This window comes from Nelumbo nucifera, chromosome 7, assembly GCF_055504915.1.
Source record: "Nelumbo nucifera cultivar China Antique chromosome 7, China Antique-T2T, whole genome shotgun sequence".
Lineage (NCBI taxonomy): Eukaryota > Viridiplantae > Streptophyta > Magnoliopsida > Proteales > Nelumbonaceae > Nelumbo > Nelumbo nucifera.
In genome coordinates, this window is record NC_142655.1 from 15,442,381 (window position 1) to 15,460,239 (window position 17,859).

A 17,859-nucleotide genomic window follows, 5' to 3' on the forward strand; every position below is an offset into this window, starting at 1 on the left:
GGCTACCAATTTCACAAAAAGGGTATGGTCTGGTTGTGTCTATGTGTATCCAAAGTGAACAAGGGCAGCCCTAAAACTCTCAAACCAAGCTCCTGGCGATTGCTTAAGGCCATAGAGTGATTCTTCAATTTACATACCTTACACTACATTTCTTTCACATACATCTCAAGAGGAAGAGACATATACACTTCTTCATGCAACTCCCCATTCAAAAAGTCATTCTTTATATCAAACTAATGGAGCGACCAATCAAAATAGCTACCAAAGACAACAAGACTCTTACAGATGTCATTTTAGAAACTGGGACAAATGTCTCTAAGTAGTTTATCCCATATGTATATGTGTATCCCTTAGCAACCAAATGAGCCTTGTACTGTTCAATGGATCCATTTGCATGATATTTTATAGTATAAACCCATTTGCACCTAACAAGCTCCTTGCCTATAGGTAAATTGACCACATCCCAAGTATCATTCTTATGCAATGCTTGTATCTCAATTTTCACAACATCCCTCAATTCTGGTTTTGAAAGTACCTTTGATACAAACTTAGGGATAGGATGAAAATAAATAGAGGCTAAGAAGGAATAATATGATGGTGAGAGCAAACCATAAGAGAGGTACTATGAGATACAATGTGCATTGCACTTTCTCTTACCCTTTCTTATGGCAATGGGGAAATCAAGGTCAAGGAAAGGAGGTTGCAAAGGTATGGGCTCAATACCTGGTATCTCTTCTACAACTAGGAGTTTAGGAGGCTCAATTGTAGGAATGAAAACAACCTGCTCATTCTTGAACCTTTGCCGCTGGTACCACCTTTGAAGGATAGGAGGCATAAATGAAGAAGGATATGGAGGTAGTGGTGGATGAACTAGAATGCGAAAACTAGGAGATGACTCAATAGGAGGAGGAGACACACAAGGAGGTGACTCAACAAGAAGCTTCACTGCTGGACTCTGTAGAAACAGGAAGAGGAGTATCAAATAACCTAAATAAACTCCATCCGACTACTCCTTGGAAAGCAATTCATGAAATCTACCCTACTTTCCTCAACTCCATCCGGTTCGATAAGGGACAAGGTAATAGAATTCTGTTTTGGGAAGATCTCTGGGTAGGGGAAGCCCCACTAAAAGATAAATTTCCTGATCTCTTTGCATTATCTAACCTTAAGGGGAAAGCAAAATCCGTGTTAGGTGTTGAAGATTAATCAGTTTTATGATGTTTTTCTGAGTAGATATTTTATGTTAGTTGTTAGATAGGAGGTGGGGACCACAGTAGTTATGTGAGTCCAAATTTTATTATGTTTTTGAGTGTTATATATGTTGTTTTATGTTTTGCCACCCTATAAGGGCATAGTTGTCTTTGTATTGCTCTATTATTTTTAGTATAAATAATAAGTGAAGGGGGCGGCCAAATTATTTCTCTCCTTTCTTTTCAACTTCTCTTCTTCTCTGATTCTCCTTCTTTGTTCCTTCTCTCTTCAAGAAACTACTTTTCTTTCATATTTTTTAATTCAGCAGATTTCTACTTTAGGATCTCTGTGTCCAACTGGTGTGAACTGGAATTTAGGTTTTAGAAGGGATCTAAGGGAAAACAAGTGTGAATCCTTAACTCGTTTGTTGAACCTATTAGGGCAAATCCACCTAGACCCTTCACTGGAAGACTCAAGAATATGGGTAGGCTCTCCAGATGGCCTCTTTTCTTGCTCCTCTTTCTCCAAAGTACTTGCTTCCCCCAACCCTCTAGGTGGGACTTTCCTTGTGAAAGAAATCTGGTGCAAGCCTATTCCCCCGAAGATCCAAGCTTTCTCTTGGGAAGTTTTCCTTGGTAAGGTAAACACTTGTGATATTCTGCAGAAAAGAAGGCCATATATGTGCCTTTCTCCTCATGTGTGTTCACTGTGTAGGGAAAGTGGTGAGACCCTTTCTCATTTGATGATATCTTGCTCTTTTGTGAATCGAATTTGGGATTTCTTTTGTACTCTCTTTGGCTGCAGGTGGGCTCCCCCTCAAGATGTGGCAGGACTCTTCAACCATGATTTCTTGAGACAGAGAAAGAAAAGAGGGACGGTAATGTGGAAAGCAACAAAGGCAGCAATATGTTGGGTAACATGGGAAGAGAGAATCAACAGAATTTTCCTGGAAAAAAGTAGAACAGTAGAGGAAGTGATTGATAATATCAAAGTGAAAGTAGCCCATTGGGTAAAACTCCTGGACTGCTTTCAAGTCTTCTCAGTTACAGATATTCTAAGAACATGGCCTGAAGTAGCACAATCTTCGAGAGTAAGAGATAAATAAAGGCCAGAGTGGAAACCAGACGGGTGCTCATATGGAAATCCAGGAATCTCAGGAATAGGAGTATTAAGAACCCCTGACAGGAGGATATTCGGTATGTTCTCAGGGCCGATTGGCAACGGAAACTCTCTAAAGGCTGAGCTACTGGCATTATTACAAGGGTTAAGGCTAGCTAAACAACTAGGATGCAAACACGTTGAAGTGGAAGGGGACTCAAAAGTAGTAATCTCATGAGCTACAAATAGCAGCCACGCCCCATGGACATTTAAACATGTGATTAGGGAAGTGGAGAAGATTGCCAAGGAGGTTGAGGCTGAATTCAAATGGGTCTGTAGAAGTGAAAATGGGTTAGCTGATGGATTAGCAAAACAAGGGGTACTAAGACAGCAATTATTTTGGGCTTCATTGTAATGAGGGATGAATAGAGTGAGGAAAAGGGATCAACAGTCCCATCATTAATTTGTATAAAATGTTTACAATCTGAATCTGAATTTTAATAAAACACATATTACTGATAAAAAAAATAGACAACGTGTACTACAGTTTGCTGTCATTTTTTGCAGTTAGCTATCCATTGGGCTAAAACTCTGGATTTTATTATGTTTTCCTTTGATGATATTTGGAGGAATTGAGGAGTTGTAGCAAGGAGCTCAGAAATAAAGGTCCTATTGGTGCGGGGGAGTCTATTCAAGCTGAGTTTCAAGCTGTTCTGCAGGGGACAACAACTTTCTAGAGAGTTGAACATTGATAGACAGCTAATTAAAGAGGACTCAAAGCTGATAATTGGGTGCCTAAGGAATCCGGATACTGTTGTTTGGGCCTACAAGGAAGCTATGAAAAGATTCAAATGGTTGACCTCCAATATGACAGTAAGAATTCAGTGGGAAAGGAGGTTAGATAATGGGATAGCTGACTGATTAGCTAAGCAAGGGGTGAATAGGGATCATCTTTTCTAGGCTCAATTTAATATGGTGCTATTTGTATAATTTGCTTATGCTGATTTACTAATAAAATCTTTTTCTATTACTTATCAAAAAAAAACCTTAAATGAACTCCCCCCCCCCCCCCCCCGCTGTAGGAGAATGGCCATAAAAGGGAATGGGCTCCGCAAAAGTGACATCCATGGAGACAAAACAAGTGCCACTAACTAGATCAAAACAACAGTAACCCCTTTTATGTGAAGGCGTAAACCAAGGAATATAAAAAGGCCTTTGTTGAAAATAACAGGCTAAAGGGGGACTTGAAATGAAAACTCTAGATGGCATACGATTGATAAGATAAGTTGTTGTAATAACAACATCCCCCCAAAATTTAGTAGGAACATATGAGGCAAATAACATGTTTCTAGCTACCTCAACAATATGATGCTTTCTCCGTTCAGCAACTCCATTTTGTTGTGGAGTGTGTACGCAAGGGCTTTGGTGAATAACCCCAAAAGTATCAAGATAAGAAACAAGACTCTTCTCAAAATATTCCTTTGCATTATCCAACCAGAATATCTTGATACAAGTATCAAATTGTGTAAGGATAAATTCATGAAATTGTTTCACAATCTTAAGGACCTCATCATGTGAATGCATCAAATATATCTAAGTGTACCGAGAAAGTCTTCAATAAACAAAATAAAGTATTGATACCACCCATGGAAGGTAAATGGTAAGGCCCTCACACATTAGAGTTTACAATATGGAAAGAAAAAGTAGAGCTTTTATTACTCAAAGGATAAGTGTTTCTATAATGCTTTGAAAACTCACATGCCTTACAATGCAAACTTGACAAATTGAAAAATGGCAAAACATAACATGACTAATGGACTCTGAAGAGGAAGATCCAAAAGCAACTTTTAGGGGTTATCCTTGGCTTTGCTCAAGAACACCAAGCACTATTCCATTCGCCCCATGGCCATTCCCAATCATCTTCCAAGACTATAGATCCTAAAAAATGCAATAAGAAAAAAAAAGGTTATGCAACAATTTAATGATTTAGTCAGGCTACTTACAAATAAAGGTTGGTGTGGAGTTTTGGAACATGGAGAGAAAATGTGAGGGTGAGGAAACCAATGGTCTTGATATCTCCCTTGCCAGAAATAGGAGAAGAAGAGCCATCGGTTAGGGTTATTTTGTCATGACAGAGAGCAAGTTATAGGAGTTAGATAAGTTAGAAAAACTAGTCATTTGATCAGAAGCTCCAGAATCTATAATGCAAGGGATTCTACGATTACCTAAGATAGTTGCATGATTGGTAGTAGCATGTATACCTCAATGTGCAAAAGAAGTGGAAGTTGAATTGCCCGAGGAATTAGAAGCTGATGCAATTGTTTTCTCAAGGTGATTAATCATCCTCTCATACTTCTCAAATTCTTCCTTTACTTCTGTTAGTTGCTCAATAGCAGTCTTTTCATTGGAACCCTTGTCACTGTTTGGAACCATAACTACATTAGCATTCCTAGTCTTTCCATTTCCTTCTTTCTTAATGTTATTAGCATTCTTGAACCAAGCTGGCAGAAGTTTTGGGTGTAACTTCCAACAAGTATCCTTTGTATGTTTTGGCTTCTTGCAATACTCACATATAATATCATTCCCTAAACTACCTTAGGTTTCACCTCTACGTTAGCGAAGTATTCAACCGGAACTGCCCCCTAAACTTATATTTGCCTTATGCTTTCCTCAGTACTCACCATAAAATAAGCCTGGGAGGGGGTTATATCATCCTTTGACAATATAATTTGTTTGGTAATGTCATATTCTGGATTCAGCCCTGTAAGAAATTCAAACACCTTAATTTTAAACATATTGATTTAATAGCATACCATCATATCTATGATTCAGCCCTCTCAAAACATAGCATACCATCACATCTAAAAAACAACAATATTTTAAACATATTGATTTTTTTTGAGAGAGAGAGAACATATTGATTTCAATACTTTAACAGTAATATAATATGTATTTAATAGAACAATATCATATCAAATTAACTAAAGAATGCTAAAATTGCAGATAATAAAAATTTAAGATTGAGTGTAAGTAAAAGAGAAAAAGGAAAAGGGGTGGAGCTGTTGTTTTATTTAAGGGCCATGGTAATGATATATAGGCAGCCATAATGATATCATATGACTATAAGGGCCCCTTTTTTTATTTTTGTTGCCTAGCCAGGAACCTTATCAATTAGGCAGGCACATGTTGCTATAAGTCAAGGTGTTCAAGCAATGTGCCAATCCTAGGGAACCTAGTTACCTAGGAGACTGCGACTCATTGACAACTATGATATCGGTGAAATTAAGAGTCATACCAAGGTGGGGTAGGGATTGGAAGATCCAAAGGTATTCTTGAAAATGCATATTTGAGTTTGTTGACTGTACAGAGTTACAGACAGATAAAGGTTTTCTTTTCTTTTTTCTTGTAGGGATTGGAAGATCTTTGAGTGGAATCTCTTTTAGGAATGGTGTGAAGTGATAATTCTCACGCAAAATATTCTTTAATGTCTTTTAGAACATTGATCTCCACTCTAGGTTTTTCCCCCATTTCTGGCAGTGTTTAAAGGTTGTGATCATTGGTGGATGCTATTAGATGAATACCAGCATGTATTAAGTGCTTAGTTGGGATATGGGTTGGATGATGATGATGATCCAACTTCTCTTGTGTGCCTTAGGCCTTGATTCCTTCATTAGGCAGCCCAGCGCACAAGGCTTCTGCCAATATGGGGTCTGGGAACTGGGAAGGGACAGATGTGCACAGCCTTACTCCTGCATATACACAGAGGGGCTTATTAATTTTATTAATAAGTGAGAAAACAAGTTACAGAAATACAACAAATCACGCGTCATCAGTCAATCCCAAAAGAGAGAAAACAACTGCTGCCTATAGACCCCCTGCTTGGCTAATGAATTGGCCATCCCATTTGCAGTCATTCTGATCTAAGTAAAAGTGGCATTGAGTTCCCTTGCCAGGTTTTCTATTTCCCTCAGGTTGTGTCTATAAATCCAAGAAACATTACACCTTGTGGTAGTGCAAGAGATAACCAGTTTTGAATCCCCTTTGACCTCCAAGTTTTGTAGGCTTTCTTTCTTTACCAAGTTTTAGACCTTGTAGCAGCACTAAGCCTTTAGTGAATCTCCTACCCCTAAAGGTCCTGAATACATTGCCATCACTTTGCTCGAGGAATCTCTAAACACACCACCAATGCCAGCCAGTCCCAGTTTCCCTATAGAGCTCCCATCGAAATTCAGCTTGATTTTATTGCTATCTGAGGGCTTCCATTCCATCACCTTATTTTTTTTTTCTTTAGAAGAGTGCCACTTCATTCCATGCTCTTATTCCAATATTCTTGGAGTGGTCGCAGTTAGTTATATATAGCTACTCAGATCTGAAATAGGGTTACCCAAACTTATTCACAAAAGTAGAATAATGCATTGATTTATCAAGTAAGGAAGGATATTGCAACCTTTAGACAAAGAGATGGGTTTTCCAGCCAATGATGCTACCCTGCAAGGAATGTGGGAGAAACTACTTGACTGTGAAGTCATTACTTGGCATAGTCCCAGGAATGCTAAAGTCTAAAAGAAGTAGAATGATTGTAATAGGGTGTTTGAATTTCTTGCAAGGCTTAATCTGGAGTTTGAGATCATTTGGATGCAAATTCTTGGTAAGGTAGACATACCTATATTGAGGAGGTTTACTCGTGTAAAGTGAGATGTATAAGATGATGGTGACAAGGGTTGGACTTGACAAAACTGCCATGGTTACCACTAGTTCTAATAACTCGACTGTTAAGGAGGCATCAACTGTTTGATAAACATGTCTTTTGTGATTATTGAAAGAATCCATGGCACACCTAAGAAACTTGTTATAGATTACATGGTTTCCTAACTGTTTTGTCTCTTAGGATCTAGACTTAGGGAAGAAGGATTGTTCATGGGAGTGTAGCCAATGGACTCTACATCTTGGATACTCTTGACAGTATGGCCGGCCAGAAATAAGAGGAAGAGAAGAGAAGAGAAGAGGAGAAGAAGAGAAGAGAGAAGGGTTTTGCAATGTGACAGTACTGGCGGCGCCAGCCTTTATTTTAATATATATAGGGCGGCAGAAATAACAAGGGAAAAGACCCTTGTGCCCTTGAGTACAATAACAGACATAACAGAAAGAAAAAAACGAAATAAAAGAAACACTTTAACTAGCCAAACAGACCCTAACATCAACAACTAAATTATTTTAACACTCCCCCTCAAGTTGGAGCATAGATGTCAGTCATGCCCAACTTGTCACACAAATCTTTGTGCCGCACATGATGAAGACCTTTGGTGAAGATATCTGCAAGTTGTTCTTCTGAGCTGACATATGGTGTACACACTTCTCCACTTTCAAGTTTCTCTCTAATAAAATGCTTGTCCACTTCAATGTGTTTCGTTCTATCATGCAGGACTGGATTAGCAGCAATATTGATGGCAGCTTTATTGTCACAGTAGAGTGACATAGGATTGCTCACTGCGAAACCCAGTTCACCTAACAGATTTCTTATCCACATGATTTCCGCAACCCCATGAGCCATCGCTCTATACTCTGCTTCAGCACTGGATCTAGCCACCACACTTTGTTTTTTACTTCTCCATGTGACCAGGCTTCCTCCTACAAAGGCACAATACCCACTGGTAGACTTTCGGTCATTGACTGCTCCTGCCCAATCTGCATCAGTATATACTTCCACCTTTAAGTGATTGTGTTTCTGGAACAACAAACCAACTCCAGGAAACTTCTTGAGATATCTCAAGATCCTCTCTGCAGCCTCAAAGTGAGTTGTCCTAGGGCTATGCATGAATTGACTAAGGACACCCACTGCATAGGCAATATCAGGCCTGGTCATAGACAAATACAAAAGTCTCCCCACGAGTCTCTGGAACTTCTTTACATCTTTCAAAAATTCTCCCTGACTGTCTCCCAGATGATGATTAGGTTCAATTGGTGAATCAAATGGTTTTACCCCCAACTTGCATGTATCTTCTAGTAGATCTAGTACATATTTCTGTTGGGAAATAAAGATGCCCTTGTGAGAGAGGGCAACTTCAATTCCAAGGAAGTAACGTAAGGGGCCTAGATCCTTCACCTCAAATTGAGTGGCTAAGAATTTTTGTAGTCTCCGGATTTCAGCCTCCCAATCTCCTGTGATCATTATGTCATCCACATACACAATAAGAGTTGCAATTTTACCTTTACCTCTTTTCACAAATAGAGTATGATCTGACTGACATTGTTTGAACCCCATCTGTTGAACTGCTAAATGGAACTTATTGAACCAAGCTCGTGGTGATTGTTTCAACCCATATAGAGATTTTTTTAACCTGCACACCTTTTGTTCACTGCCTTTGGCATAGAACCCTGGGGGTTGGGTCATGTACACTTCCTCTTCCAAGTCACCATTCAAGAAAGCATTTTTGATGTCCAATTGGTGAAGTTCCTAGTCAAGATTTGCTGCCAAGGAAAGAAGAATCCTGATAGAGTTCATCTTGGCTACTGGAGCAAAAGTCTCTGCATAGTCCACTCCATATACCTATGTAAAGCCTCTTGCTACCAGTCTAGCCTTGTACCTTTCAACAGTTCCATCAGCCTTGTGTTTCACTGTGAACACCCACTTGCACCCCACTGGTTCCTTTCCTTCAGGAAGGTCTACCAACTCCCAAGTGCCATTTTTGTGTAAAGCATCAATTTCTTCCTGCATTGCATTTGTCCATTCAGGTTTAGACAAAGCTTCTACCACAGTCTTAGGAATGGGGACACTGTCCACAGAAGAGAGGAAGGCACGGTATGAAGGCGAAACATGCTCATAGGACACAAAATTAGAGATAGGATGATTAGTGGTACAAGACCTAACACCCTTTCTCTTAGCAATAGGAATATTAAGATCATTGGTGACAGGTGAATCAACATTTAGAGGAACAGACATATAAATAGGAGCAAGTGTACCTGGCTGATGAGACGGATCTGCCTCGGGTGAATCCGATGATGTTGGTTGCATAGTGTCAGGTTCCACAGCTCTTGAACTCTGCTGGCTCTTATGACGACGATGAAAAACCCAGAATGGAGGAGGATCGAGTAAAGGAGGTAGTTGAATTTGAGTCGTCGCCTGTTTCTCCTCAACCCTACTCTCCCCCTGAGGAGAAACCGAGAAAAAATGTTGATTCTCAAAGAATGAGACATCAATGAAAACATAGTACTTGCGAGCAATGGGATCATAGCAGCGATACCCCTTTTGAGATAAAGGGTAACCAAGAAAAACACAAGGAATAGCCCGAGGATCAAGCTTACCACGAGTAGGGGACAGGTTATGGACAAAGCAACGACACCCAAAAACACGCATCGGAATGGTGGACAACGAGGCTGTAGGGAACAAAAGCTGATGTGGGGCCTTATACTCTAGTAGCCGAGAGGGCATGCGATTGATGATATACGTAGCACACAAGACTGCATCCATCCAAAACCGTTTTGGCACATTCATATGAATCAATAAGCCACGAGCGACTTCGAGAAGGTGGCGGTTCTTCCGTTCAGCCACACCATTTTGTTGGGGTGTCTTGGCACAAGAGCTTCGCTGAAGTGACCCACTCGAAGCAAAAAACTCCGTGAGATCACTATGGAAATATTCCTTTGCATTGTCCGACTGGAAGATATGGATTTCCGTTTGGAATTGATGAACACCATGCGTTGAAAATCTTTCACAATTTGTGGCACTTCATCTCGAGATCGCATAGGGTAAGCCCAAGTGTATCTAGAATAATTATCAATCAAGGTAATGAAGTACTTATAGCCAACCTCAGTAGGTAGAGTAACAGGGCCCCAAACATCAGAATAAACAATATGAAATGGAAATTCAGATCTTTTATTTCGCAAATGTAAAGAACTTCTACAATGCTTACTCAATTGACAAGTTTGACACTGTAGCTGACTCACTAACAAGGACTCAACAACTTTGGAAACATAACTTTTAACGACTCAAAAGAAAGATGACCTAGACGACTATGCCATAAATAGGCTTGACTCTCACTTGACGAACTCATGGACTCTGTCGCCACATGACCAGCATTATTCTGCAACACGGAGAGACCATCCACCATGCTTCCTCTACCAATCGTCTTCCCCGAGGCCAAATCCTGAAACACACATGAAGATGGAAAAAAAGTGACTAAGCAGTTCAAGGAGTGAGTTAGACTACTAATGGACAGAAAATTAATAGGTAATTTCGGAACATGCAGTACATTAGGAAGGGTGAGGCCAAGTGGGAGAGGTATGGTACCTCGGCCAGCTATGGTAGAAAAAGAACCATCAGTCAGTCTTACCTTATCTCTCCCAGAGAGAAGGTTATATGTTTGAAACAAATTTGACTTACCGGTCATGTGGTTTGAGGCTTCGGAGTCAATAATCCAAGGAGAATCAGTAGTATGAGATGACACATGGAAGGCTGTGGCATTACCTGATGTAGACGCAAACGAGGTAGAGGGAGTAGGACCAGAATCCATCTGGCGGAGAGTCCTACCATACAATTCCAAATGTTCACGAAAGGAGTTGATAATATCTTCCTTAGGGTCAGAACTGGGATGCCTCTCCTGAGTTACCAAAGGACTAGTCTTTGTCGACGCCATATTAGCTAAGTTATACCTTTTTTGATTCTGCTGGCCTGGTTTCTTGCCCTGATCAGGTGTTGACTTCTTACCCAAATCCAGTGTCCATTTAGGTTTTCCATGGAAATCCCAACATATATCTTTCGTGTGTCGTGTCTTCTGGCAGTGAGTGCACCAAAGTTTGCTCTTATCATCTGTTTTTTTCTGAGTGTCACCCTTTTTAAAACCACCTCCGACATTTGTATCTGAATTTCCCCGGACAGCTAGGGCAACTGACTCCCCTTCTACACCATTCATCACACTTCTTCTGCTTTCTTCTGACTGCACCAAGGCATACACCTCCTAAACTGATGGCAAGTCTTTACTACCCAAGATTTGCACCGTGATGAACTCATACGAAGGATTCAACCCTAGGAGGAAGGCAAAAACTCGATGCTGAGATACAAGTGACTTATAGGCCTTTGCATCTTCATCACACTTCCAATTCACATTATGATAGTGATCAAGTTCTTTCCATATTGATGTCAAATCAGAATAGTACATCGAGAGACTCCTCTCCCCCTGCTTGCAAGTAGAGGATTCAACTTGCAATTGATATATCTTGGCATAGTGTCTGTGCTTTGAATAGGTGGACTTCGCTTGTTCCCATATCTCACAAGCAGTTTCAGCCCACATAAAAGTCTTCCTTACTTGTAGCAGCATTGAAACCAAGAGCCAATACATCACCATACTATTCTCTTGGTTCCACCTATCATACTCAGCACTTCCATACTTCGGTTCCTTCACTCTCCCATTGATGTATCCTATTTTCCCCCTAGCAGTGATGTAGAGTTTTATTCCCCTAGACCACTCAAGGTAGTTCAGACCATCAAAGGGAATAACAGCCATGGGAAAGCTCATATCCATTCCCCCACTCACTCCATTGTGGCTCCCTGAAATCTCCGAAGTAGCAGAATTCTCAGACGACATGGTCAAACAGATAATCAGTCCCAAACACCGGACTTAGGACCCCTCCTTACTCCACAAAACAATGCTCCACTCAGTCCACACCCACACACTTGGGTTTAAAAACAAGGTTGAGCACAAACAGTACCAAATTCAGGACAAAACAGAGGTAGTATTCGGCAGATTTCAGACCTGTACAGTTTTAACAGTCCCAACCTACCAGAATTCCAGAATGTCTAAAAGCCATTAATCAGCCGGAGAGATCCTTATCACTTATAATCAAATCGAATTTTTGAGATGACAGGTCATCCTTGACCTACAGTTGTCTCTTAACACATGAACAGGATTACACGATCCAAGAAAAACAGGGGTATACAGATTCGACAGCATTCAGCCGCCCAGATTCATATGGTTTTCACAGGAGGGTAAAGAAGAGAAAATGGGAGAACTGTACCAGTTGTAGAGCTGTTTTTTCAGTCCAGATTCAGATTTCTGTTCCGCCCAGGTTCAGCAAGTCTGTTCGATCTGTTCTCTCAGTAAAGGTTGTTCGATCTGCTCTCTTTAATCAGTATTCCCGCTCTGATACCATCTTGACAGTATGGCCGGCCACAAATAAGAGGAAGAGAAGAGAAGAGAAGAGAAGAAGAGAAGAGAGAAGAGAGAAGAGAGAAGAGAGAAGGGTTTTGCAATGTAACAGTATTGGCGGCGCCAGCCTTTATTTTAATATATATAGGGCAGCAGAAATAACAAGGGAAAAGACCCTTGTGCCCCTGAGTACAATAACAGACATAACAGAAAGAAAAAAACGAAAAAAAGAAACACTTTAACTAGCCAAACAGACCCTAACATCAACAACTAAATTATTTTAACAGATACTTTATTGCAGCCTTGTACTTTCCAGTCCGCTGTTGGTCTGTCTTAATAATTGTAGTCATAGTCATTATTCTAGTGAAGCCTAAATTTGTTTGTGGCACTCCAAACTAGTTCATTTAAATTTTCAGTACTAAGATATTATTTCCTGAGTTGTTTATGTCCATGGTCCATACTTCCTTTAAGTCTTCAATGTGAGGTATATGAAGTGTCCAAGCATTGTAGAACAATTTCGGTGAAGCATCCATACTGCATACTTGGTTAATTTGAAATTTTAGTTAGAAAAAGTCACTTTGGTGCAGCCCTTTTCATTTGCACCACATCTGAATCCCATTCATAGATATTTCATATGCAAACATTCCTTTGGGTCAAGATGGTTGTTATCGTAAATGTTATCTCTGCAGTGTCTGCAATTGCATTGGCTTAAACACTGTCCATGAAAAGAGGAGCTTCCTTTTAATGATTTTTCATTCTTATATGTAGAGCGGTCCATGGATGAAAAATCAAGAAGCTTTGTCCAAAAGGACGCCTTTGAGGGTAGTAGGAAAGATATAAACGCAGCTATTGATAGAATGTGTGAGTTAACAGGTATCATTGTCATCACATTATTTTGTCAATATTAGTTATACACAAAAAAGGAAAATGAAAGAGAGCTTGTCATTATACATCAATATGGTTTGTGACTTTTGTGCAGGAACTAAAATTATCTTTTGGGATTTAAGAGAGAAATTCATAGACAACTTGTACAGAAATGGTGTTTCACAGTCTAGGTTGGATTCACTAATTGAACCACTTGATATGGTAAGCTTTGTTTTGGTAGGACTCTTTTTTCACATTAAATAATTCTCATTTTATGGCACAAAGATGGAAATTGACTTTCAAGGGGGAATATAAAATTATTTCATAGGTAAGAATAGCATACTGATCAAATATTGAGAGCTATTCCTTGCATGTATAATGCATTTAGTTTTTCCATTTGAGTTTCTTTCTTCTTCCATTATTATAGTTCATGAGCCGCCTTAGTGTGCCTTTTCTATCCTTGCCACTTTCATGACCATGCTGCTGACTCTCCTTATCTATAAACAAGTATAGTTATGAAATTCTAGAGCCAGAATCTTTTTGAGCTTTTTTACGCAGAAAAATAAATATTGCAAGATGAATGCACCTTGAAAGCATTAGGTCGCATTTGATACTTGGCTTCTCTCTATATATCCACAATTCCACATATGATCACGTATTGAAGAGATATTAATTAATTTAAGATTTAGGGGTACTCTTTTTAATGTAACATGTTCAGCATCAGTGGACCTTGACAGGTGATTTAGTCATTTGTTTTTTATTTTATGAAGGTTACTTTTTTCTTCTTCCTCTTTGGTCATAATGGCATCAAATGCAGACTGATTTTTCAGTTAGTTTTCTTAACAAGTCTTATTGGACTTTGACTGCAAGTATTATAGAAAACAGCATTCTTGGAATGCTGTCAGTAGATGTAAATGGCTTAGGAGAAGATGTTGATTTATCTTTGTCTCTACAAGTTCTAGATTAAAAAAAAAAAAAAAAAAAAAAAAGAAACTGAAAAGTGACATTGTTTGGTTCTTGGAAATTCTAATGTTTACATTTCTTTCCTTGACATTGTTAGATGAACAGGTTCCATAAATGGCAACCATAAAAACCTACAACATAAAAATAACCACACTATTACATAGCACTCTGTGTGAATTTGTACACCTAGATACTGAATACATGAATTGCATGACATGTGGAGAGCTTTTGCCTACATTTAAAACCATAGAGTGTCATTCTAGAATGAGATGATCAATGATGAGAACTACATCAAACCTAACTGCATTTAATAAAGTACATTATGAAAATAGAGGAGTTTGTACATGTGTGTGTGCAGAGGTCATACTACAAATCAATTATTCCCAACTTTGGGATCTCCTAGGCCCAAAATATTTCTGATTGAAATAGTATAGTTAATTCTTTCTATTGATAATTCTTGAACTATGTTATAATTTATCTGACCATCCAAAGGAACATTGATGTTATTAAAGTAGATCTTAGAGAATTGAATGTTTTTTCTGCATAAATTTCATTTTGAAAAATGAACTCACCCCCAATTGATTATTAAACATAGATTCTATTCTTAGGACATAGCTGTTACATTAATTGCTGCAGGTACTAAATCAACTCTGTGATGTTATTGTTGAGCCACTGAGAGATCGCATTGTGACAGGCCTTCTTCAAGCATCATTGGTTTGTACCACAACCAACTACTTTTAACAAGTTTCTTAAGATCCTAGAACTTTTAAGTTTAGTCAAATGAGTATCCTTGCCAGGATGGGTTACTGCGGGTGATTCTAGATGGAGGTCCATCACGTGTTTTCTTTCCAAGTGATGCTAAATTATTGGAAGAAGATCTGGAGATATTGAAGGTATGTCACCATGATCTGTTTGAATGCTAGAACTACAGGCTTTATTACTACCTGTTTTTTTGTGGGGAGTTAAACAGGTAAAAGATGCCATCACACACTTGAAAATTTAAAATACAAGATTATCTTTCTTCATGTTTCCAATTTTAAGGAAATTCTTCTTTCAAATTTCAGAAAGGAAATTGTATATATCTCTTTTCATTATTCTGTCTTTCTATTCAGGAATTCTTTATTTCTGGCGGGGATGGGCTTCCTCGTGGGGCAGTTGAAAACCTAGTGGCACGTGTTCGGCATGTAATAAAGCTCCATGGATGTGAGGTTAGTTCTCATGCTCCAATTGATGTTAGACCTTACATGTGTACATGCATACATTTGTATGTAGACCTCTGGGTATTGCTTGCTAGAACAGTCGGTTAGGGGAGAAGTCTAAAATCATACAGACATACTGGGTAGTTCCCACAAAGGAATCCACAATATTCGTATCTTCACCCTCTATTAATGGACATGTTTCACTGGAAAGGTCCTTACAACATGTCTAATCTAAGGCTCTTTCAAGGAACTTGACTAATTTATTAAAAGATTTTCTTAAGAAAACAAGAAGAGAATGAAAACAGAAGAGTAGAAAAGAGAAGTTGAAAGAATCGGTGGATCACGCTCGTGGATTATACACCTACTTTATATATATATATATATATATATATATATATATATATATATAATTACATGCTTACCAAAAACAGAGAATTATAATTACATAAAACCTCTGATTAACTTACATAATTACAGTTTCTAAAATACCCTTAAGCTAACACTAATCTCAACACTTTCCCCCTCAAACTGAGTATAGATGTTGTACATTCCCAGCTTGCACAGATTATCCTCCAACTTGGACTAAGGTACACTAATCAAACAATCAGCCAATTTATCTTCAAACTTGACCAAGGGTAGAAACACCTTTCCACTTGCAGTATGTTCCTTATTGAAGTGCCCATACCTCAGTAAGTTTAATGTGATCATTCTGAACAAGGTTGGTGGCAATGCTTATTGCTACTTGAATGTTACAAAAGAGATTCATGGGTTTATCAAATTGAACCCTCATTTATTCTAGCAAAGTGTTCAATCAAGGCAGCTCAAAAAGCTGTTGTAATACCTCTGAACCTAGCCTTTTATTTTACTAGGTTGTGGATTAAAGAAAGAAGGCTTACTAGTCAAGGACTTGGGTTAGCAGTCCACATGCTATTTCTATGTTAATTAGAATTTAATATTAGGAAATAAAATCATTATAAATTATTGTTTTATAACTATATTTCTTTTCCATCACACCTATTGAGTGGGATCTAATATAATTTTTTTTTCTGCAGACTCGTGTATTGATTGATGACTTGAAAACAGCAAGTGGACTAGAAATGCAAGGAAGCGGAGGCAAACTGGGTGCTGATACTCAAACTCTCTTGAGAATTTTATGCCACAGAAGTGATTCAGAGGCCAACCAATTTTTGAAGAAACAATATAAGATACCAAGATCTGCTGCTTAAAGCCATATTGTTTGGAACATCCGGATAAGCAGAAGAAAAAAAAATGGAGCATTCTTTCAAGGCTTTCTTTTACGTGAATGTAATTTATTTGGATTCATTTTAAATTATTCGATTCCATTTTTTCTCGTTTGAACGACTGTGTTGATGTTGTTTGTAATTATCTTTCGTTCAAAGCCTCTTGGAGAGAAGAATGAATTATTTCTGTTCAAGGTGTACAATGTGGTTGCTCAAACTGGACCAGGTTCGACCTTAGCGTCCGATGAAATATCTAGAGGGACTTGGGTTGGAAAGTCAAACCTTGTTGATAACTCAATTAGGGTTGTAGTAATTGGGCCCTAGCCATTGTTATTCAACCCATCTAGTGCCTATTATATACATATGGTTGTAACCTTGGATTTGATCTCAGTAGTTTTCACCAAGGCTGCGTTTGGAAATGGTGCAAATAGAGTGTAAATGCCAGCTCATTGCAAGGTTCAAAATTTCGCAACGTATCGGACCGTATCGTTTCGGTACAATTCTGATACACGGAACATATAAAAATTATCTATAGCATTCCTTTTCGTATGTATCGTTCTGTATCTTTTGGACCCTGTATCGGACTGTTTCAGGTCTGTATCGATCGATACGGAACCAATACAGCCTGATACAAGTCCCCTCCTCTCTCATTAATTTCATTAAATTATATTTAAGGCCGAATTACCTTTCATTAATTTTATATTTACTCCTATATTTAAATGAATTTATCTCATTAATTAGTTAATTACTTCTGTAATTAATGCACAATTTTAACTTTGAATTTCAATTTTAGCGCTTAATTGGAATTCTCTTCTCATTAATTTTTTTTATTAATAACCCTCTTTCTCATTAAATTTGTTTTGTTAGTATAAAACCACAAATTAGCAATAGCAAGATTCGAACCCTAGCCATTAGGCTTTAAGAACTAGAGGTTCACCACTAAGCCATGCCCACTTGCTTGCTAGGTATAGGTTTATGCATTTTTATTTATAAGTAAATTTTCTCGTTTTCTTAGTATATATTTATCAATAAATGTTAGAATTAGTTATTAAAATTTATGTATTAATAAATATTAAGATAAATTATATTGATTATTTTAAAACTAATGTATATCAATATACACTTTAGTTTTTTGTTTGTTCTTTCACATTTTAGTTATTC

The 17,859-nt window shown here is 38.3% G+C and overlaps 1 protein-coding gene across 6 annotated transcripts in view; it reads left to right on the forward strand.

Annotated features, from left to right (window-relative positions):
• The window catches only part of LOC104607768 (plant/protein (DUF810)), a 156,969-nt gene extending 140,077 nt beyond the window's left edge, over nt 1–16,892 (forward strand). For all 6 annotated transcript variants that reach the window (XM_088891194.1, XM_088891198.1, XM_088891197.1 and 3 more), the window contains 6 exons: nt 13,200–13,304; nt 13,411–13,517; nt 14,895–14,972; nt 15,056–15,151; nt 15,371–15,466; nt 16,510–16,892. In XM_088891194.1, coding sequence (XP_088747320.1) covers nt 13,200–13,304; nt 13,411–13,517; nt 14,895–14,972; nt 15,056–15,151; nt 15,371–15,466; nt 16,510–16,683 — 656 coding nt within the window. In that variant the 3' untranslated portion in view covers nt 16,684–16,892. The remainder of the gene's footprint in view (nt 1–13,199; nt 13,305–13,410; nt 13,518–14,894; nt 14,973–15,055; nt 15,152–15,370; nt 15,467–16,509) is intronic.
• The last annotated feature ends 967 nt before the right edge of the window (nt 16,893–17,859 follow it).